This window comes from Nyctereutes procyonoides, unplaced genomic scaffold, assembly GCF_905146905.1.
Source record: "Nyctereutes procyonoides isolate TBG_1078 unplaced genomic scaffold, NYPRO_anot_genome, whole genome shotgun sequence".
Taxonomy (NCBI): Eukaryota; Metazoa; Chordata; class Mammalia; order Carnivora; family Canidae; genus Nyctereutes; species Nyctereutes procyonoides.
In genome coordinates, this window is record NW_026575051.1 from 7,694,265 (window position 1) to 7,718,258 (window position 23,994).

A 23,994-nucleotide genomic window follows, 5' to 3' on the forward strand; every position below is an offset into this window, starting at 1 on the left:
AAATCTAGGTCCTCCAAATGGGCCCGAAATCCCGCGCCTTCTTGCTTTCTTGGCAGCCTTCCTCCCCCAGTCTTCTTCCCTCTTTTCTCAATCTTCATTTTTCCTCTCCACCAGACCTCTCCTACTAGCAGTCTAATATGTTCTATTGTTTTTTCCTTGCTAACAAACAAAAACCTTCCCACACCACCCTTCATTTTTTTTTGAAAGATTTTATTTATTTATTTGAGAGAATGAGAGAGAGAACAAGGAGAGGGAGCAGGAGAGGGAGAAGCAGGCTCCCCACTAAGCAGAGAACCTGATGTGGGGCTCAATCCCAGGGCCCTGAGATCATGACCTGAGCTGAAGGCAGATGCTTAACCATCTGAGCTCCCCAGGAACCCCTCCCTTCACTTCTCATTCACAACCAAACTTCCCATGCCTGCTGTCTTCCTTTATCATCTTTAATTTCCCATCTCCATTAATTTTCCCCAATTCCTGGCTCAAATTATCTCTGAAACAAATTATTATTTTTAATAACTCTGTGGACATATAATTCACACAATGTACAATTTACTCATTAAAAGCATACAATTCAGTGGTTTTAGTTTATTTACGGAGCTGTGCAACCATCATCACAATTTTAGAACATTTCATCTCGGGCAGCCCAGGTGGCTCAGCAGTTTAGTGCCGCCTTCAGCCCAGGGCATGATCCTGGAGTCCCGGGATCAAGTCCCACATCAGGCTCCCTGCATGGAGCCTGCTTCTCCCTCTGCCTGTGTCTCTGCCTCTCTCTCTCTTCTCTGTGTACGCTCATGAATAAATAAATAAAATCTTAAAAAAAAAAGAACATTTCATCTCAATCCTCAGCCCTAGGCAGCCACGAACCTGTTTTCTGCCTCTTTAGACTTGCTTTTCCCCCTGCTAATCTGAAGTGGCTCTCACCACTGTCATTCCAGTGTTTACCACTCTGTTGGATAAATCAGAAAGGTTGGAATAAAAGAGTGATGGAACCAGATGGAAAGAGTTGGTGGGGTATGGAGGGGATCAGAGAATATCTTCCAGTAGGGGAAGGAACATCATTTCTTCTGAGACTGAGAATAGGTGAGAATGGGTTCAGATACACATGAAGTGGTATAAATGAGAGTGAGTCTTAGAAGTAGCTCTCTCAATACAGTAGCCAAATAAGGAACACACAAGGGCAGTACATGAGAATTATGGGACTTTCTGAGGCTTGTCTGGGCAGAGGTTTGCATAGACAGGCTCGGGTCCCTTTGCAGAAGTGAGTTTGAAGGCCTACATTGGCTGCTCCCATTTATTTTTCTCTTTCCTAAAATGTATGGACATGGTAGACATGTCAAAAGATCTAGTCAATTTTATAGGCCAGTTTTCTTTTCTGAAAAAATTTTTAAAGATTTTATTTATTTATTCATGAGAGACACACAGAGAGAGGCAGAGACATAGGCAGAGGGAGAAGCAGGCTCCCTGTGGGGAGCCCAATGTGGAACTCAATCCTAGGACTCTGGGCATGACCTGAGCCAAAGGCAGACACTCAACCACTGAGCGACCCAGGTGCCCCTTCTTTTCTGAATTTAATTTGTTCTTAATTTTTTCCCAAAGCCTATCAGAAAAGTTCAGAAAAGCAGAGCACAGGTTTTAAAATCAGATAGCACTGGTTTCAAACTTCTATGTTCCCCGGCTGCTATATAACCTTGGACAAGTTTCTGATTCTTTCTGAGCCTGTTTTCTCCTTTGTGAAAGTGGTTGTCATTTAATTAAATGAATTATTACACATGAAACTCTCTTTTTTAAAAAAATATTTTATTTATTTATTCATGAAAGAGAGAGAGAGAGAGAGAAAGAGAAAGGCAGAGACACAGGCAGAGGGAGAAGCAGGCTCCACGCAGGGAGCCTGATGTGGGACTCAATCCTGGAGTCCCAGGATTACGTCCCGGGCCGAAGGCAGATGCTAAACTGCTGGGCCACCCAGGGATTCCCACATGAAGCTCTTAAGTTGATGCCTGGCATAAGTGAGCACCAGGCTCACTTTAAAACCTTATTCTGTTTGAATCTCAAACCAACTCTTTGAATTGTCCTTTTTTTGAAGCTACTTCTCATTTTCAACTTTTGACATCCTCATCTCTCTTGTTCTTCAGCCTTCTTTTTTTACAAAAAAAAAATTATTTTAAGTAAACACTATACCCAACATGAAACTTGAACTCATGATCCTAAGGTTAAGAGTCATATGCTCTACTGACTGAGCCAGCCAGGTGCCATTCACCATATAAATGTGAATGTAGATGTCTGTGGGTAACTGAGTCAGATAAAAGTCAAAGACTTTGAGATTCTTTTTCTCCTCCTTTTCTTTGCTTGGGCCTTAGCAGCTATGCCTTTAGCCATTGACAATTTTGAATCTAAAATATTATGCTATTGGGAACTATCTCTAGTCATTTTCAAATGGTGTTAATTATACTTTTATAAATTATATTAATTTTTACGCATCTGTAAATTAATAGTCATTGCCTTATTTAATAGACATACACAAAAGAATGGGCTGATGTTCTAAATCACAAAAGTAAGCATGTAGAAGAAGCTGTCAAAGAACTTATATCAATATTTGAAAATATTTATGAAGTTAAGTACAGTGGGAAAACAGCAAAACCATCACCAGGTAACTTTGATAGTTATATTTGAGTTATAATATTATAATCATAAGAGCTATAGATATGTTCTCAAGTAAGTGCTTTCTGCTTAGCAATTACTAAAATTCCAGACTTCCTAAAGGAAAGCATGTGTTCAGCATAACCCACATCATTTGCACAAACTACTTAGGCATAGGAAGCCCTTTTTGTCAGCTAAAGAATGGTGGGAATCAGATGCCAACCAAGGGCCAATGTTGCAAGTAGTCTCAGTACTGTTATGCTCATCTCTCTGTCTCTGTCTCTCTCTCTCTTTTCTTTTTTTTTTTTTCTCTCTTTTTTCTTTTAGCACAGCATTCTAAAATGTCTGGAGACATTTTTGGTCATCACACAACATGAGGGATGCTACTGGCATCTAGTGGGTAGAGCTCAGGGATGCTGCTGAACATTCTACAGTGCACAGGATAGCCTTCAATAACCAAGATTATCAGTAGTGCTGAGACTAAGAAACTATGAACTTAAATAAGTATCCATAGCCTTGGAACTGGAGGGTATTATGCTAAGCAAAATAAGCCAATCAGAGAAAAACTATTACCATATGATCTCATTCATATATAGAATTTAAGAAACAAAATAGAGGATCATAGGAGAAGGGAGGGAAAAAGAAAACCAGATGAAATCAGAGAGACAAACCATAAGAGATTCTTAATCATAGGATACAAACTGAGGTTTGTTGGAGGGGAAGGGGATGGGGGGAGGGGGTAACTGGGTGATGGACATTAAAGAGGGTACGTGATGTGCAATGAGCACTGGGTATTAATATGAGACTGATGAATCACTGAGTTCTGCCTCTGAAACTAATCATACACTCTGTGTTAATTAGTTGAATTTAAATTAACAAAAATAAATATCCACAATTAGTCTTCTTTCTCTTAGAGTTTTTCTACCTAATTAGCTTTCTTCAGAAATGTCAAGAACCCCCAAATATTAAGTTAGAATACTCAAAAGGGTAAACACATATTTTAGAAATCTAATATGTAAAGCCCTCTTAAAATGTTTAATTCTATATACTAAGAAGGAGTATATTTATTTCTTTGTAGAATTATGATTCTTTTGGGTGAGTGGTTTAAATTGAATTCAAAGGTGATTCCTACTGAAACAAGTCTTATATTTTTAGATTAAGAACTTTTCAAGAAGGGGTTTCCTAAGAAGGTCTGGTCACCTGATGTAAAACCAAATGCTCAACATTAAATGTTATATTTTTGTTTTCTCTTTTATCCATAGAACAGAGGAAACATGTTGCTTTTGGAAGTGAAACAGAAGAGGGTGAGAGCACTGATTATGAGGCTAATATTCCTGAGGTTCATGTTAATGATAAAGAAGATGAATTTAAGAAGGTATTTATTATGAGAATACCTCATTCAATTTAGCAGAATTACGACTCCTTGGATCATAGATGACCCCAAATGGTGCTTTTTCAGTTCTGCAGTTCTGCAGCCAACCTGTATGGACTTACAACCAACTTGTATTTATAACAAAATCTAGAAAGTATAATTTTCAATTCTACACTATAGGATCTGGCAAGATATAGCAAACCTTCTAGTTTTCCCCAGCACCATCAATTTTTAATGTGATTCTGTCAATACAGTTTATATAATTATCTCCCTCTATTGTGATTGACCATGTTTTCTTATACAGTAAGTGTCATGGGATTGTAGTGCCAATCCATTTGACTCAAGAGTGAAGAACTTTGTTTTCAGTTACCGTGTTTAATGAAATTACCTATATTGCAAGGCCAGATTTTGATTCACTTGGGCCCAAGGATTGCATTTTTTACTAGCACCACAGGGATGACCTGTGGACTCCCCTCCAGGGGAAAGCCTGTGTGGGCAGGTTGTCACATTTTGTTGAGATGTGTCAAGAATGGATTTTGAGAAGGACTCCTGGGGTTTCTTGTTCCTTTTTAGGCCTCCCTCTTTTGGTCATGTATCAGTTCTGAATGCCACTCCATATTTGTGCTAACACCTGCTTTCTCCTCCCTCAGCCAGTTTTTTTTTTAATCCTTCATACTTACCTTCTTTTCCTTCTTCCTATATTTTACACACTTTTATACCTCTATACCTTCTATATACACACTGGAAAACAATTTTGGAAATAAGCAGCATACATTTGATCTACTTTCAATTTCTTGCTCAAGGAGGATATCACCAATGGGTAGAGAAGTACTTCCCCATTGAAACTAGATTTTAGCTATAGATTTCCTCTCAGTACCATGCTCCAAACTGCCATTATCAACTGGTAGGAATCAGCTGGAGAGAGGGAGTGTATGCCCACGCCAGTGGCTCTTCTCTTCCAATTGCATTCCTTTTGACACTGGCAGGGGTCCTTAGAGCAAGTCTGGTTATCATCAGAGTCTCTTGAATTGGGGGATCACTGGGAGCTGCATTAGTGCAGTCACCTCCTAAAGAGCCTCTGCCTCTCAAATCCATCATCCTCCACATTAGCCTGGTGATTCACCAACCCCGATCATATTCCTCTTTGCTCATGCTGATAACCCTGCTTTCTGACACAACTCAAACTGACTGGTCTACCCTGTCTCAGAGGAGCAGGGCGTAGAGTAGAGAGAAACGGTATGGCCAGAGCTTGGTCCTGGTTGTGTGACTCACTGCAAGCAAGACATGATGCCCAGATCCCTGGTGAGGCTCAGTATCTGTCCTGTGCTCTGATCAATAAACCTGGCAACTCCTCTGGAGGGAAAGAACTGCTTAGAGAGAGAGGCCCACCATGGTCCTAGGATGATGGAAGCTTCATCCCATATATTTTGGAGTACATTTATCCTCCAAACTGAGCTTTCTGTAAGATAAAGACTAAATATCCTCTTGTGTCCATACCCTTAAAGTGCTAAGAAATGTACCTCACTTAATAAGTGCTCCACTTATTAAAAGCAACAGCTTTTAGAGTCTTTGACCTTTTCTAAGTTGCTTTCCTTTAATCTCTATTTCATTTAGTTTAACTCATATATATTATTTCCCTTCTACCAATTTTGGGATTTTTTTGTCCTTCTTTTCCTAGTGTCTTTATTATATATTTTTAAAGATTTTTATTTGTATGTAACAAATTGTTTTTCTTTTCCTGCTTTTAGGATTATCTCCTTTATCCTCAACTTTTACCACTTTAATTACAATGTGTCTTGGTGTGTATCTGAGTTCATCTTATTTGGAACTCTGTGCCACGTGGATATCTAATTCCTTCTTCAGACTAAGGAAATTTTTAGCCTTAACTTCTTTAAATAATTTTTCTGGCTCTTTTTGTCTCTCTCTCTCTCTTCTCCTTCTGGGTTCCCTATAAGCACTTTTACCACTTGATGTTGTTCCAAAGGTTCCTTAAGATAATTTCACTTTTCTTAATTCTGTTTTTATTTTGCTGCTTTGGGTGAATTCCTCTGCTTTGTCTTCTAGCTCACTGATCTGTTCTCTGCTTCATCCAGTCTGCTGTTGAACCCCTCTAGTGTATTTTTCAGTTCAGTTATAACTTCTCTTAGATACTTTCTTGTATTTTCTCTCTCTCTGTTGAAGTTCTCACTATGTTCATCCATTCTTCTCCCAAGTTTGGTGAGCCTCTTTATGTCTATTTGTACTCTTTATCAGGTAGAGTGTTTATCTCTGTTACATCTAGTTCTTTTCCTGAGTTTTTTTCCCCCTTGTTCTTTTGTTTGGAACATATTTCTCTGTCTCCTAATTTTGCCTAATTCTCATGTGTTTGTTTCTATGTATTAGGTAAGTCTGCTACATCTCATAGACTTAAAGGAATGGCCTTATGCCCAGAAGTTCAGTCTTCCCTCATCATCAGAACTAGGCACTCAAGGGTATCCCTTATGTGGGCTTTGTGTGCCCTTCAATTGTGGCAGAACTGTGGCTATGGCACAGCAATGGGTGGGCCTGGCACTAAGTCTGGTGTAGAACATGACTGTGACTGCTGTGGTACATTGGTGGGTGGGTGATCTTGCTATACCACCGTATTGAACCCAACTATCACTATTATTTCTTGTTACAGGAATGTAAAGAAATCTATGCTTTTTTCTCTCATCAATTACTAGACAGTCTTCAAAAAGCTACACGGTTATCTTTGGACACGATGAAAAAAAGAATATTTGTTTTAAGGCAAGTTAATGATATGCTAAATAAGCCTGGTAATACTGTCATAACATAATGCTAATAGTACCTCTTATTTTTATTATTTTAAAAATTATAAAATTCAAATAGCATTTATGAAAAAACTGTATGAAAATATATGTGTAGTACCTCAAGAATAGCGATCAGATGAACAACCATATTCCTAGCACCCAGGCCAAGACAAAGAACGTTGAACACTATTGGTCCAACCTTACCAGGCTTTTCTCTGTGCACCCAAACGTAACCACTATCCCATACTTCTTGTTTATTATTGTCTTAATTTTCCTTGCGGTTTACCATGTTTGTATCCCTAATCAATGTATCACTTCAGTTTGTCTGTATCTGAACTATGTTCAGTATTATGTTTTTGAGATCCATCTATGTTGACATAATTCATTATACATAATCTGTTTATTCTACTGATGATGGTCATTTGGGTTATTTCCAGTTTGAGCTATTCTGAATAAAGCCTCTGTGAACATTTTTGTACCTGTCTCCTACACTTGTTATGAATGGAATGGTTGGGCCCTGGGGTATGTGCATGCCTCACTTTACCATGTGATGCCCAGCATGAGAGTCCCCATCACTCCTCATCCTTGCACACAGTTGATATTGTTCAATTAAAAAATTCTTACCAGCAAGTGGATGTGAAGTTGCATCTCACTGGGATTTAAATGATCATTTTCTTAAAAAGAATTGATCATTTTTTGGTTACTGATGAGGTTGAACATGTTTTCATATTTATGAGCCATTTGTGCCTTCATTTCCTTGAAATGTGTGGTTTTTTCTTTCTCTTGTCTTATCTTGGCTTGGTTGTCTTTCTTCCCTTCTTTCCTTTCTTCATTTATTTCTTTTTACCTACTTTTCTATTGGATTAGACTTATTCATGGATGTTCTTGATATATTACTTTGTTGATGATAATATAGCATATATCTTCTTCCTGTTGTACCTCTCTTTTCATTCTTTTTTATGGTGTCTTTTACTGAGTTTAAAGTATTAAAATTTATCAACTTTTTTGGAAAATATTCAAATTTTTTGATCTTTGTGATTTTTTATGTCTTTTATAAGAAATCGTTCTTTACCTCATAATGTCTTCTAAAATTCTATACTTTTGTCTTTTATACTTAGGGATTTAACCCACATAGTATTGATTTTTGTGTTTACTGTGAGGTAGGAGGTCAATATATTTTTTCCATATGTTTCATTAATTAACTAAACAAAGTTTGTTGAAAATTACTTTTTTCTTTGAGAGGATTATTTAAACTACATTGAATCTATAGGTGAATTTGGAGAGAGTCAGCATCCTTACGATATTGAGTCTACCATCCAGAATCATGGATTACCTCTCGATTTAAGTCTTCTTTACTATTTTTCAATGAAGTTTTATAATTCTCTGTGTAAAATTCTTGTACATTTTTGTTGGATTTATTCATTGGCTATTTATGGCTGAATTTTAATTTAATCACATGATTATAATCTCCCAATGTGACTGTGAACTTGACAAATTTTCCTTCTGTTTTGATCAGTTCTTTTTTGATGTGTTTTAAGACAATGCTGTTAGGTGCATGCAAGGTCATAGTAGTTAAATCTGCTTAGGACGTATTTTTTACTTTTTATTTTATTCCTTTTGTATATTAATCATAATTACTCAAAAGGTTTTTAGTTTGTTATTAATTTTACTTTACCAGCTTTTTTGGTATATCACTTTTTAGCCCTTTTTCCAACCTTACTGGGCAGTTTTTTTGTTTTATTTCTTAAAAACATCATATGCCTGATGATGATTATTTTTAAAGATTTTATTTATTTATTTCAGAGAGAGAGCACAGGAGGGGAGGGTGTTCGGGTAGATGGAGAAAGAGAAGCTGTGTCCCAGCTGAGCAGGGAGCCCAACATGGGGCTCAATCCCAGGACCCCAGGATCATGATCTGAGCCAAAGGCAGACACTTAACAGACTGAGAGCCACCTCAGCACCCCTATGCCTGATTATTTTTATTCAATCTGATTATCTCTGCTTTTTAAAATAGTTTAATTAGTTCACATTTATTATGATTTTTTATGTAGTTACACTTAATTTATGACATTTCATTTTATGTATTCTTTTTAGTATCTGTTTTCTTTGGTTCATTTCATTATCTCAGTTATCTTTGGGATGGATAATATTTTCCTTTTATTTTCTTTACAGGACTTCAGTTATTTAAGTAGTTACCCTTAAATTGAGACTATTGTATATCTTGCTCCAGCTTAAAAAAAAATACTGTCTATGGTTATTCAGTTTTCTGGTCTTATTTCTAACTACAAGGGCCTTGATGTGCTTTACTCACTGAACTGAACCTACCTCATTATTGCTGCTTGACATTTTAGTTTTTACCTTTTTCTGAACACTTAAAAATAATTTATTTACTGGCATATTTTATTAAAATCTCTGATTCTGTGTATGTCTTGTATCCCACTGGTTCCTTAAGATATAGGAAGGGTAAACTCTCTTATTCTTCATCTGAAGTCTGAAAAATGGCTTTTTTGCTTTCATACTCTCAGGACAGTTTGGTTGGATAAAAAATTTTTGTTTGTCTCTCAGCACTTTGAAAAAGTATTTCACTTTTTCTGACTTACATGGTTGCTGATGAGAAGTCTGCAGTAAGTCTAACTGAAGATTGTTTTTTATCCTTGATGTTCTATAACTTTCTTTCCATGTGTAGATTTGTCTTTATTTAATTCTTCTTTGTTCTCAGTGTGTACTTTCTTACTGAGGACAAATAGCATTCCTTAATTCTGGAAAACCCTCAGCAATTTCCTCTTCAGTTATTGCTTCTGGGACATTCCTTTCATTCCCCTATGAAACTCCTTCCTTATTCTTATGGAACTCCTCATAATTGAGTGTTGAGTAGATTAACCACATGATTTATTGTTCCAACCAGGACACTCTTTTGAGTGAAGAGGCACTATCCAGATGAAGTGTCAGGACAGATTTAATCTGGAACTGTCCTGGGGACACTGGACATGGAATTTTGGTATGTCCTCCCGGTTTGCTAACTACTCTGTCACATGTTTTGTCTTTTTTGCCTTTCTGGGCTACATTATGAGCACATAGCTCTCTTTCTAGTCTAAAGATGATCTCATCATTTGCATCTTAAATATTTTAATTAATACTTTTTTTTCTTATTCTCCAGATACTGTATCATTTCTCCTTTTCAATTTACACTATTAATTATTTTGGGAGAAGATAGCCTTCATTTATCTCTTTGAAAATTCTCAATATACTTATTTTAGAGTTTGTCATTCTTTTATACATTGATTTTACCTGGAGTGAGTTTTTGTTTCAATTATTAATTCCTTTGGTCCTCTTTCTTACTGAAAGACTTATTCGTGCCCATGGGGATTTTAGTTTACAAGGACCTCTTTGAGTGAGAAGTGTGGGTGCATGCACGTGTGCCTGTGTACGGGTGTGTGTGTGTGTGTGTGTGTGTGTGTGTTTTCTCTCTCCCCCCACCTCCCTATCTGGGAGTTTCACCTTTGTCTCCCATGATCCTGTGAACCTTGAGTAGAGAACCAGATCTTTTTTTTTTTTTGTAATAATAAATTTATTTTTTATTGGTGTTCAATTTGCCAACATACAGAATAACACCCAGTGCTCATCCCGTCAAGTGCCCACCTCAGTGCCCGCCACCCAGTCACCCCCACCCCCCACCCTCCTCCCCTTCCACCACCCCTAGTTCGTTTCTCAGAGTTAGGAGTCTTCCATGTTCTGTCTCCCTTTCTGATATTTCCTACCCATTTCTTCTCCCTTCCATTCTATTCCCTTTCACTATTATTTATATTCCCCAAATGAATGAGACCATATAATGTTTGTCCTTCTCCGATTGACTTATTTCACTCAGCATAATACCCTCCAGTTCCATCCACGTCGAAGCAAATGGTGGGTATTTGTCATTTATAATGGCTGAGTAATATTCCATTGTATACATAAACCACATCTTCTTTATCCATTCATCTCAGAACCAGGTCTTATTTGTTCATGATGACTGCCCCCTTAAGAGATACTGGGGATATGGCAGGGTCAGCTAGGGAGCACACAAGTGGCCTGGCTTAATCACCTCCTGGTTATGCTGTGGATTTGTTTCATCACCCCAGGCCCAGATCTTCTGGAGATGTAGCTGCAGACATGGACTATATTTTGTTTTCACTTTGCCTCTTTATAAGTGGAGGAGCATCGTTTTAGTTTCTGGCTTCCGGTACCAAACCAGGCTGAGGTCCTACCTCATATGGAGTACTTTCAGTGCCCTATGGTTTGCAGGAGTCAACCTTTTACTCTCACTGCCTAATTCCCAGCTACAACCCTGTTTATGTATTCCTGACCTTGTTCTGGTTAATGGAGATACTAACCTGGTATATGAGCACTCTCATGTCCTTTATATTCAATGCATGATTGTTAGGTATTTGACACAAAGAGGTGTTTTTGAAGTCTGAACTATCTATGCCACATTGACTTACAAGTCCTGCAGTATTTAAGCAATTTTTGAAGAGATATACATAAGCATAATACTTGAACATCCTTCTTTGTCTAAAATGTCTTTTTCTGGGGATCCCTGGGTGGCGCAGCGGTTTGGCGCCTGCCTTTGGCCCAGGGCGTGATCCTGGAGACCCGGGATCGAATCCCATGTCGGGCTCCCGGTGCATGGAGCCTGCTTCTCCCTCTGCCTGTGTCTCTGCCTCTCTCTCTCTCTCTGTGTGACTATCATAAATAAATAAAAAATAAAATAAAATAAAAATAAAAATAAATAAAATGTCTTTTTCTTACCCTAACACACGAGTGCTAGTTTGGTCAGCTCGAATCACATTTTCTTTCTCTCACACTCTACAAATCCTGTTTTGTTTTGTTTTTTAAGATTTTATTTAGTCATGAAACACACAGAGAGAGAAACAGAGACATAGGCAGAGGAAGAAGCAGGCTCCCCGCAGGGATCCCAATGTGGGACTCCATCCCAGGACCCCAGGATCACGACCTGAGCCAAAGGCAGGTGCTCAACCACTGAGCCACCCACGCACCCTTGCAAATACTGTTTTGTTGGCTTCTTTTGTTTCCACTTTCAGACAGAGTTCTGCTGTTAATCCAGCTTTCTAAGTAACACCCTGATGTTTTGATGCTTACAGGATTTCCCCCTTTTAACCTGGAAATTCACAAATTTTATGTTTATGTGTAGATAATTTTTCTCATTAATCCTTTCAGGCATATAGAGAATCTTTTGAAGATGATAAAACAGTTTCTTTCTTAAGGTTAGGGAAGAGCTGTGCTTTAATTGACCTTACGTAGAATTCATGGGCTGCATTGAGGTAGTAAAGCATCTCTGAGCTGAGTGACCCTCTGTAAGTTACTCAACCTCTCTCTACCTTAGTTTCTTTATACACAAAATGCAAAAATTAATCATAGGATCTGTCTCACATAGTTAATGTGAGCATGAAATGTGTTAATTCACGGAAAGTGTTTGGAAAAGTGCCTGGCATACATTAAACATTCAGTAAACATTACTCTTTTATCTTTTTTACCTTTTCTTTAAGAAGTATCTATCTTTTGGTATTTTGCATATGAAATTTTAGAGAATTCTTTAAGCTGTAATGTGTCAAATAAGTTACTGAATGATCCAGTGTGCTGTTCACTGCCTCTGTTGCTTAGGCTGTTTTTGTTTTATAAAACTCTTTCTTGTCCTGGGATTGTGTCCTTTTAAATACAGTGAAATACACTGATTTTATTGTTGCATTTTGGATTTCACAATGAGACTATGTATTAGAGTTTTTTACCCCTTTATTTGCTTGCTTTTGGTTTGAAGATTTCCTTGCAATAATATGTTTATCAGTGTGTTAAAGCTGGGCCTTCAGGTTAAACTGCAAAGGCTTTATCTTTCTTATGATTCCCCTCCCCCATCTGCTTACCTATAAATGGAGATGTTGTTTTTCAGTATAACAGCAATTTCTTGCTATGGAGAGCAATAAAACATTTATTATAATTTTGTTTGAGATGGGGACAGAGGTCAAAGAAGGTGGAGATAAGCAAACTAATCTGCAGCTCTGATGTGTGTTCTTCATTACTTGTGCTCGGGTGTCTGTATGTATGTACTTCTGTCTGAGCATGAGTATTTAAAAAAGCAGGTTTTAGGGGCACCTAGGTAGCTCAGCTAGTTAAGTGTTGATCTTGATTTTGGCTTAGGTCCTGATCCCTGTGTCAGGCTCCGTGCTGAGTGTATAGCCTGCTTAAGATTCTCTCTCTTCTTCTCCCCTTGCTCACTGCCCCTTCCCTCCCAAAACAAAACAAAACAAAACAAAACAAAACAGCAGTTTTTGGAAGGCTTTGGCCAGAATTCTCTTGTATAATCTTGCAAAAAAGTGTATATAAAAAAGTATATGAAGCTATATATTTTTTGTTGGTGATCTTGTCTGGCATCTCTTACAGGGCTAGGAACAGGATGTGCTTTTATTTTTTTATTTTTTCTTTAAGATTTTATTTATTTAAGAGAGAGACAGGGATCCCTGGGTGGCGCAGTGGTTTGGCGCCTGCCTTTGGCCCAGGGCGCGATCCTGGAGACCCAGGATCGAATCCCACGTCGGGCTCCCGGTGCATGGAGCCTGCTTCTCCATCTGCCTGTGTCTCTGCCTCTCTCTCTCTCTCTGTCTCTCTGTGACTATCGTAAATAAATAAAAATAAAAAAAAAATAAAAATTAAGAGAGAGACAGATCACAAATCAGGAAGGCAGAGGGAGAGGGAGAAGCAGACTCCCAGCTGAGCAGGGGACCTGATGCAAGGCTCAATCCCAGGACCCCAGATCATGACCAAAGCAGAAGGCAGACACTTAACCGACTGAGCCATTCAGGTGCCCCTAGGATATGCTTTTAGTAAACATTATTAAATGGTTATTACTGAGAGAAAGCAACATTAGAATATGAGAAAATGTACAGAAGACTAATATTTCACTTATAATAATATTAAAGCATCATGTTTCCTTAGTTCTCTGAAATGTATGATTTCATTATAAATAATATTCCCCATGTAATTTGGTATTTTGAAAATGGTCTTTATTTTTAGGATTAAGAATGTTAGCATAGCTACCATTTCAAAATTTTATGAAATTTTAGGTTAAGTTTTATAAGTTACACGTGTATCTTATTCCAGCCAATATGGACGAAAACGATCAGAAGATGTTATTTCCTTTATAAAAACTGAAGTACACCTTGCGATTCCAAATGTGGTAAGTATAATTAAATATTCAAGTTAATACAATGACATTTGGGTATTTTTCACACCAGTATTTAACAAAAATTGGAACATTTTTTTTTTATCTATTATAAAAAATTCTCTGCATAGTTCATGGGGTATTGAAGGTTAGTGTAAGAGATCAGTTAAGCATCTATTCAGCCATCCATTAGCAAGTACTCTAAAAATATTCTTGCTTTTTCTTTCTTTAAGCGTTAAATTATCTAGTCCATATCAGAAGTCCAAATCCCTACCCCAAACACAAAACTGTGAGGTAACCAAGAAATGGCAGAAGAGAAAGAAAGGAAGAGCCTATGCCCCAAGCATAGAGATTCTTGTGCCTTCTCCTGGCACTTATATCTACCACCATCCTAGCTGTCACTTGGCATTTGGAACTCCAGTCACACAGGATGACTGAGGTGCACTCTGTGAGGGGCCACGGGATAAGGCTGGGCAGGAACAATCTGTGACTCATCTACCACTATCTATACCTACACGGTTTGGCCTCCTGGAGGACAGCTTCTGTGCTTATTTGGCACATTTCAGAGAACTGAAGTCCAAACGTTGACAGGATAGCTTCTTCAGTCATTTTGCTTCTTGGGCTCTGACACATAGTCCACAATTTCTGGCTATATCCAGTCACCCTCACAGGGAAAGGATGACAAGTACTATGCTTGACCTGTTAGCCTGCAGGAAATGAAAAAATGGGAAAACCTCAGGATAGGGAGAATCCGTGGCCTACCCTCCTCTAACACCCATTCCCTCTAAGCAACCTTCCACTGGGCCAGCTGAGGCTTTCCTACCCAATGGGGGACAGGTTGGTGAGAAGCAGAGGGATGGGTGGCGTGTGCCGCCAGTACCAGGAATCTGTTTATTCACTCCACAGGTAATGGTTCCTAGTTTGGATGACATTCAACAAGCCATTAACCGGATGATCCAGCTAACCCTGGAGGTCAGCAGAGGAGTGGCCCACTGGGGGCAACAGCAGACCCGTCACATAAAGCCTGCTGTCACCAGCCCCAGCCGTACTACTACTGAAGTGACCCATTTAAATACAGCAAAACCTGGGAAGAAGGAAGAGAGTAAGAATGTTAAAACAAATCTCAGATGAATAGAATCCTAGAATTATAACGACTAGTCAACAATCTTTGTGATTCTTCCTGGGTACAACAGCATATAGAGTTTTAAAATTTTAATTCCAGGGTAGTTAACATACAGTGTTATATTAGTTTCAGGAGTATAGTGTAATGATTCAACATTTCCATATATTACTCTGTGCTCACCAAGATAAGTGTACTCTCAATCCCCTTCACCTATTTTACCCAGCCCCCAACCTACTTCCCCTCTGGTAACCGTTTGTTCTCTAGAGTTAGGAGTCTGTTTTTTGGTTTGTCTCTTTTTTTTTTTTCTTTTTCATTTGTTTTGTTTCTTAAATTCCATACATGAGTGAAATAATATGGTATTTATCTTTCTCTGACTGGCTTATTTCACTTAGCATTATACTCTCTAGCTCCAACCATCTTGTTGCAAATGGCAAGATTCCATTCTTTCTTATGGCTGATTAGTCATTTTTACATGTCTATTTGTTAAATTTTGCATTAAAAATAAAAAATGAGTGTTCTCCATCCTCCATCATAAATATAACATACAGACATTTCCATCTAGAGTTTAGAAATAGGAGAACAAGGATTTTTATCACCGTTCTATCATAATCTTAGATTCAAAGAAAAATTATAAGAAGACTCGGTACTAATTCTACTTTTGGCATTGTATTTGGTGCAATGAACTTAGTTTGCTGGAACATGGTGCTTAGAAGTTTGAGGTCATGTGTTCTTTGTACGTTCAGTACATATAAGCTATTCCCTTAAGTAATTATCAGTGTGATAAGCCACTGACCCAAAGTTCCATGTACATTTTTGGACACCTTTGTGTAAAAAGCCAAACTATTGATAAGTAAAAATTGCATGTATTTAGGATATAAATGTAATATCTTGATATAGGTATATATTGTGAAATGATTACCACAATCACAGTAATTAACATGTCCATCACCTCCCACAGTTACCATTTTTTGGTGTATGCATGTGGTAAGAAGATTTGAAATCTACTCTCTTAGCAAATTTCAAGTGTACAAGACATTAGTATTATCTGTAGTCACTATGCTGTACATTAAATCTCCAGAACTTATTTATCATATAACTGAGAGTTTGTACCCTTTGATCAATATCTCCCCTTTCCTCCACTCCTCAGCCTCTGGTAACCACTGTGCTACTCTGTGTTACTATGAGTTTGACTTTTTTTGACAATGGAATATTATGCAGCCTTAAAAGAAGGAAATCCTGCCACTGGTGACAATAAGGATGAACCCAAAGGATGTTATGCTAAATAAAATAAGCCAGACACAGACAAATATCACATAACTTCATTGATATGTGGAATCTAAAAAAAAGTCAAATACTTTTTCTAAAACTGTATCATCTCCATTGGTAACCAGGAAAATGCAAATTAAAAACAATAAAATACCATGCAAATTACATGAATAGATGGCCCAGGCTCCATACACCCTTTCTATGTTGCACTAACACTGTTCTCTCTGATTATATCTGTGGTCTCAGGGGGTATTCCCTACAACCAGCTAATGGAGGATGAAAAATCTTAGACCCAGTCTATCTTGAGTTGGTTTGATACATTGGTGTAAGCTAAAAATGGACTCCTACCACACTATAGCCTAATAGGAATGGCCCTTAAGGGCAGCAAGAAGGGAAATTCTCCCCAGTAGGTAGAGCTTTAAGCAGCATATCCTTTTAAAGAAGATGGAAATGTCTGAAACAAAGATATACATGGACTCTTGGACAGTGATGAGTGGCTAAACTGGTTGTTCAGGACCTAGAAGGAGCAACATTGGAAAATTGGAGGCAAGGAGGTCTGGGAAAGAAAACTTGTGAGGCCTATGTACACACATAAAAGTGGTGGCAAAAGAGCTATTAGTTCCATCTTTTTTTTCAGAGATGTTAAATAATTTGTGCAGAGTCACAAACCTAGTGATAGGGCTGGGAAGGAATCCAGGGAAGAGAACTAGAATTCAATTCTCTGACCTTTGGTCCAATAATTGCCACTATTCTTTATTTTCTCCCTAGTTCATTCCATATATCTTTCTATTATTATAGCAGACTAATTTAAAAACCACTAGGTGCAAGAGCCTTTGGACTTAACTGCAACCTTGCAAGTAAGAATTCTATTTTCTGTCAAATTATCAACTCAGTATAATAAAGACATTTGCAGACATGCAAAGTCTTAAAATATGTACCCTCAATGCACCCTTTGTCACAAAGTTATTAAAGGTGTACTCTTCCACATGAGAAAACAAAGCAAGAAGACAAGCAAAAAGGAGACATATGATATTGGAAATGGGAATGAACGATAGCAGAGGTGAAGGGAATTCCTAGATGAATGATAAAAGATGAATACACCATGACAATCGTATTATAAGCAGAGAGGGCAACCAGTTGACTCAAGAGATAGATGAGTTTTTACTGCCTTCACCAAAATGCCTGATGACATTATACTGTCTTTTAACTTGAAGACTGAATGCCTGGGTAAGACTGGTCCACATTCTTGGCTGTGCTTTTTGTTTTCACATATGCTGATGAAGTTGCGAACTACTCCTATTGACCTAGGTCAGTTGAGGAAACTCAGTTCATTCTTTGGAAGTGTTTTGCTTTGACTTGCTACTGGAAGCTAGAAGAAAGGAATTGTGATTTGAAGGAAAAAAGATTAGGGGCACCTGGCTGCCTCAGTCGGTTAAGCATCTGACTCTTGGTTTCAGCTCAGGTCATCATCTCAGAGTCCTGGCACCAAGCCCTGTGTCTGGCTCTATGCTCAGCAGGGGTTCTGCTTGAGGATTCTCTCCTTATCTTTCTGCTCCCCGCCCCCCCCACACCTCTTTCTCTCTCTCTCTCTCTCTCTCTCTCTCTCTCTCTCTCTTTCTCTCTCTCTCTCTCATAAATAGATAAATGTTTAAAAGGAATTTAAAAAAATAAAACATGGAAAAAGATTAGCCCACTGCTCTGGCCATATTCCTGCTGGACTCCTTTACATGGCTCATAAACATAGACCTGCCAGAAGCTCTGATTATAATGAGGCCTGTGTTTTCCAGATTATAAATGATAGGACTTACCTATGATCCTACCACATGGCTTCCCCCCAAAAGGGCTTTTGTAAATTTGGAGGAGAGCTGAAGCCAAACTAGATGCAGACTGTTTAGCTTTTGTTTTTTTCTCCTGAGAACATTCTTCTAACATGGGCAATTAATGTTCTTACCTTTACAACTAGGTTTGTGCTTAGTTAAAAAAATTAAATAATTACTCAGCCATTAGAAACGACAAATACCCACCATTTGCTTCGATGTGGATGGAACTGGAGGGTATTATGCTAAGTGAAATAAGTCAATTGGAGAAGGACAAACATTATATGGTCTCATTCATTTGGGGAATATAAATAATAGTGAAAGGGAATAAAGGGGAAAGGAGAAAAAATAAGTGGGAAATATCAGAAAGGGAGACAGAACATAGAAGACTCCTAACTCTGGGAAACAAACAAGGGGTGGTGGAAGGGGAGGAGGGCGGGGGGTGGGGGTGACTGGGTGGCGGGCACTGAGGTGGGCACTTGACGGAATGAGCACTGGGTGTTATTCTGTATGTTGGCAAATTGAACACCAATAAAAAATAAATTTATTATTTAAAAAAGTTAAAAAAAATAAAAAAGTTAAATAATATATTGTTTAGAGGTAAACATGTTGGCTTACCTTCAAAGAAAATTCAGGATCTTGGTTGTTACCTCTGGGAGAAAGAGAGGAATATATGATTGAAGAGGGCCTAGAGAAGACTACTGAAATATTAGCACCATGCTCTCCTTAATCTGGGTGTTGAATACATTGAAATTATTTTCCTTCTTATTTAATGGATATTTTATATATGTCATATTCTTCTTTAACTACTGTTTTGTATATGCTGTTGTATATATGATATATTTTAGTTACTCATACATATCCTCCTAAAACACTAGGACTATGAAGCATTTTCTGCTAATGGTATCTGTGGAAAAATTTAGAAGCATTTATTTCCCATTAAAATGAAGAATAAAACAAGGAAACCTGCTATCATTACTTCTATTCAATATTTTATTGAAGAAATCAGACAATAAAAAATGAGATAATTGGAAGGGAAGACTAAGATTGTCCTTACTTTAAAGATCATGCATAGGAAATCTAATGAATCTAGAAACAACTATTAGAACAGTAATGCTTATGTATAAAAGACCAACATACAAAAGTATTTCTATAATAGCCAATAATTAGGTTACAATGTAATAGAATTATATGTCAATTATATCTCAGTAAAGCTGGGGAAATTGTAATAGAAAATAATGGATTTTTCAGTAGCCAAAAAACCATAAGGAACTTAATAAATAAATAAAAAATATTGCATAGCATTTTACTGAATGGTATAATGGAAGATAGGAATAAATCCACAACATGAAGAACTCAATTTTTTAATTAATTTTTAAGCTCAGTACAACTCCAATGGAATCACAACAGAATTTTTTCTACAATTTGTTAAATTAATTTTAATTTTGGGTAAAGTCATATGGAGGTGCAGTCAAAAATAGCTTAAAATATTGGTGAAGGAAAACAAGGTAGGAAGTCCTGCCATATGTGGCAGGAAGGAGTGTTATTAACCTAGACTAACACACTCTCCTAATGGTCCAAGAATAGATAGATCAGTGGAACAGGACAAAGTGCAGAAACATTTATATATATGAAAATTAGATATATGACACAGCTAGACTTACAAATCAGGGGGAAAGAATGTGCTATTAAATAAATGATATTAGAGACTTTTATTCATATAGAAAAACTTGAATTTAAATTAGATTTCAAAAGCGTCTTAAATTCATATCCATTATTCTATATTTTATAGCACTGTTAAATATATGTATTCTAAAACACTTTGAATAAAACATAACAATAAATTTATAACAGTAGGGTAGGGAAAAATTTTCTAGAACAAAGCTCAAACCATTGAAGAAAATGTTTAAATTTGACTTCTTTATAAAGCATTCCTTAAAGAATCCTTAAATTTAAGTGATCATGCTGGAATCTTTAACAAAATGTCAGCAAACTGAATCCAGAAACACATAAAAAGAAGCATATATTATGACCAAAAGAGGCTTATCCAGAAATACAAGGTTGGTTTAAGACTCTAAAATACAACCTATTAATAAAATAAAGGACAAAATCACTTGATCACCTCAGTAGAAAGGATTTGGCAAAATCCAACTTTCTTTCATGATAAATATATTCAATGATCTGGGGTTAGAACTGAACTTCTTCAACCTAATAAAAGGCAACTATGAAAGCCTACAGTCAACATCATACTTAATGGTGAAAGACTAAATTATTTCCCCCTAAGATGAAGAACAAGTTAAGAATGCCAGCTTTCACAACGTCTGTATAACATTATACTAGCAATTCAATCTGGATTTAATAAGAAATTAAAGATACGCAGATTGGAAAGGAAGAAACAAAACTGGCTTTATTAACAGATAACATCATGTATGCAAAAACATCCTTGGAATACATACACATGCAAAATGATTAGAATTAACAAATGAGTTCAACAAGCGTACAGGGTATAAGATCAACATACAAAGCTCAATTGTATTTCTAAATACTAAAATGAATAATCTGAAAATGAAATTAAAAAAACAATTTCATTCACAATAATATCATAAAGAATAAATTTTACAGAAGAAATGTAAAGCATGTACACTGGAAGCTACAAAACATTGCTGAAAGATACACCATGTTCATGGGTTAGAAGACTCATTACTGCTAAGGTGGCAGTTCTCCCAAATTAATCTATAGATTTAGTGGAATCTCAATCAAAATCTCAGAAAGTGGTTTTACAGAAATTGAGTTGATCCTGAGATTTGAATAGGGAGTAGGAAAATTCAAAGAAACTATAATATCCAATACAACTTTTAAGAAGGATATTAAAGCTGGAGTACATGTGTGAGTTGATTTCAAAACATACTATAAAGTTACAGTAATCAAAACAGTGTAGTGTTGGCCTAAAGATAGACATTTAGATCAGTGGGATGGAATAGGCAATTCAGATATAAACTTCAGAGTCAACTGAGTTTCTGAAGGGATGTCGAGTCAAAAAATGGGGAAATGGCTTGTCTCTTTAATACATGGTGCTGGAACAATTGGACATATAGATGCAAAAAAATGAAATTGGTCTCTTACCTCACACCATGCAAAGAAATGAACACAAAGTCAATTACAGAAGAAATAAAACTATAAAAATTTTAGAAGAGAACATGTAAGAAGTTTGTGATTTGAGGTTAGGCAAAAATTTGTCAGATAGGACAGCAAAAAACATGATCCATTACAAAGAAAATTGACAAATTGGACTTCGACCAAATTAAAAACTTTTGCTCTTTAAAATATATCATTTAAAAAATTAAAAAGGGAAGCTACACATTTGGAGAAAATATTTGCAACTTGTACATCTGATATAAAGTACTTGTATTCAGGATATATAAAGAACTCAAACTAAGTAAGATCATCACCCTCCCCAAATGGGCAAAAGATGAGTTCAACAAAGAAGATATATAACTGGCTAAAAAACACATGAAAAGATGCTCAACACCATTAGTTATTATGGAAATACAGGTTAAAACCATTATGATATACCACTGCACATCTATTGGAATTGGTAAAATTGAAAAATAATCTACTAATTTTTGACAAAGAACACGGAACTCTGATGCATCACTGAGGGAAGTGTATGAAATGGTATAGCTACTTTGAAACCAGTTTGACACTTAAAAAGTTGAACATACCTGAATCATTTGGCTCAGGAATTCCATCCCTAGGAATTTACCCAAGAGAAATGAAATCATATATCCATGTAAAGATGTGAGTGTTCACTGCTGCATTATTTGTAATAGCTTCAAATTGCTAGCCAGATGTCCAAAAACTGGTCAGTGGACAAACAAAACGAGGCATAGCTACACAGTGGAATACTTCTGTGCAATAAAAGAGAATTGCCAGGACATGCAACATTAGTTACTTAATTAATTAAGCCAATACCTTGTACTTTCTTTTGCTTTAATTTTGATTAAAATTAAGACAAAAGAATAAATGAGTGACCTGGTCTTAGAGGAGACTATGGCAGGTTCAACAAGAATGTCCTTTTAAGAGACGCTTCTCAGCTTTGGCTAATTGTTGCCATGCAGGAACATGTGCCCTGTACTATTAGATTAAATCTTTTTATTTTCATTTATTTTTTAAAATTTTTTGAGAGAGAGAGAAGGGACAGAGAGAGAATCTTAAGCAGGCTCCATGCCCAACATGGAGCCCAGTGTAGGGCTCGACATGGAGCTAGATCTCACAACCCTGAGATCATAACCTAAGCCAAAATCAAGAGTTGGACATTCAATCAACTCAGCCACCCAGGCACCTTAGATGAAACCTTTTTATTTATTTATTTTTTATTTATTTTTTATTTTGATGAAACCTTTTTAAAAGAGAAGTTAGAAATCTGGAATTTTGCATGAACGATTATCCTTTTTAATTGTTCACAAACGCCATGAAAAAAGTAAGGCATTGTTTGGGCCAAACAAAACTATCTGTATAGTTGGTTTGATGGAGAATACCTAATTGAAAATTTTGATCAAGAAGTGACATGATCAGATTTTGGCAAGAGATATTTATAATGGTGGTTGATAGTGATTGCATGATCTCTATATACCAGATGCTGAGTTGAGGATGAACATATGTTGTCTCATTTAATCCTCTCAAGTATATCCATGAAGATCCAAAACTGGCCTAAGGTTATTTGGGTAATAAGCATGGTGCCTCTCTTTCAACCACCATGCTGTTTGGTAGAGCAACAATGTGAGCTCTTTTGACCTTTTCTCAGAGGAGTTATTTGGGTAGGAGGGTTTAATCAGTGTTTTTCAGTTCTTTTCTCTGAAAACAGTTTTCCCACATTAAAGAAATCTAGACCTCAAAATCTGACACAGTGGTTTAATAAGATTAAGTGAAGGTTTAAAGGAATAGCTCTTAATTATTTGGAGGGAGAGTCTTTTAAAAACTACAAAAAAGTCTATAAATATTAACATTGATAATATTTAAAGTTGAATAGAAAAGTTATCTACATATAAAAACATGTGTTTTCAGGATCCTTTGAAGAAATTATTCCTGCAAGGAAGCTGAAGAATTTTTATCCAGGGGTTGCAGAGCACAAAGATATTTCCAAGTTGGTTCTTCTCCTTTCTTCTTCTGTGAATTCTCTACGAAAGGTAGCTCATGAGGCCTTGCAGGACTTTCAGAAGTACAAGACGCTCTGGACAGAGGACCGGGATGTGAAAGTGAAGGTGTATTTCTGCTGCCTGGGATGTAGTTTGGGTTTGAATTGTTTGTATCTAACTTGCATGAGAGGACCAGGAAAGTGTTAGTGATCGTGACAGGAACTCATGAGCAGAGATCAGGAATCTGTAAATGCTAAGCACCTAACATATTAGAGTTTCTGCAATTTTCACATTGACATTCTGAGGCAACTGAGAGGAAGGAGGCTCAGATAGATTTCTTTTAATTTGTGTAAACAATTGAGTACCCATTAGGCTCCAGACATTCGGAGGCTGGGTATTCAAGAGTATATTACACTTACAGAGATTCAGCTGTATTTTTGGCTAGAGACTCAAGGACACATGAATAACTTAGTTACTCCTGGTAGGCTATGACATTCTCTCACATAGCTTCATTTTCCAATACTATCAGTTCATCCCTTTCTTTACTGAGCCACTGGCCAGATGTACAAGTGGATAAGTATATATATATATATATATATATATATATATATATATATATATATATATTAAAAAGGGCAGTGTGAG

The 23,994-nt window shown here is 36.9% G+C and overlaps 1 protein-coding gene across 1 annotated transcript in view; it reads left to right on the forward strand.

Annotated features, from left to right (window-relative positions):
• DNAH8 (dynein axonemal heavy chain 8) overlaps positions 1-23,994 on the forward strand; it is a 331,702-nt gene that overhangs the window by 65,263 nt on the left and 242,445 nt on the right. The window contains exons 18-23 of the mRNA XM_055330260.1: positions 2,512-2,647; positions 3,900-4,012; positions 6,669-6,775; positions 13,948-14,023; positions 14,915-15,110; positions 23,279-23,475. Coding sequence (XP_055186235.1) covers positions 2,512-2,647; positions 3,900-4,012; positions 6,669-6,775; positions 13,948-14,023; positions 14,915-15,110; positions 23,279-23,475 — 825 coding nt within the window. The remainder of the gene's footprint in view (positions 1-2,511; positions 2,648-3,899; positions 4,013-6,668; positions 6,776-13,947; positions 14,024-14,914; positions 15,111-23,278; positions 23,476-23,994) is intronic.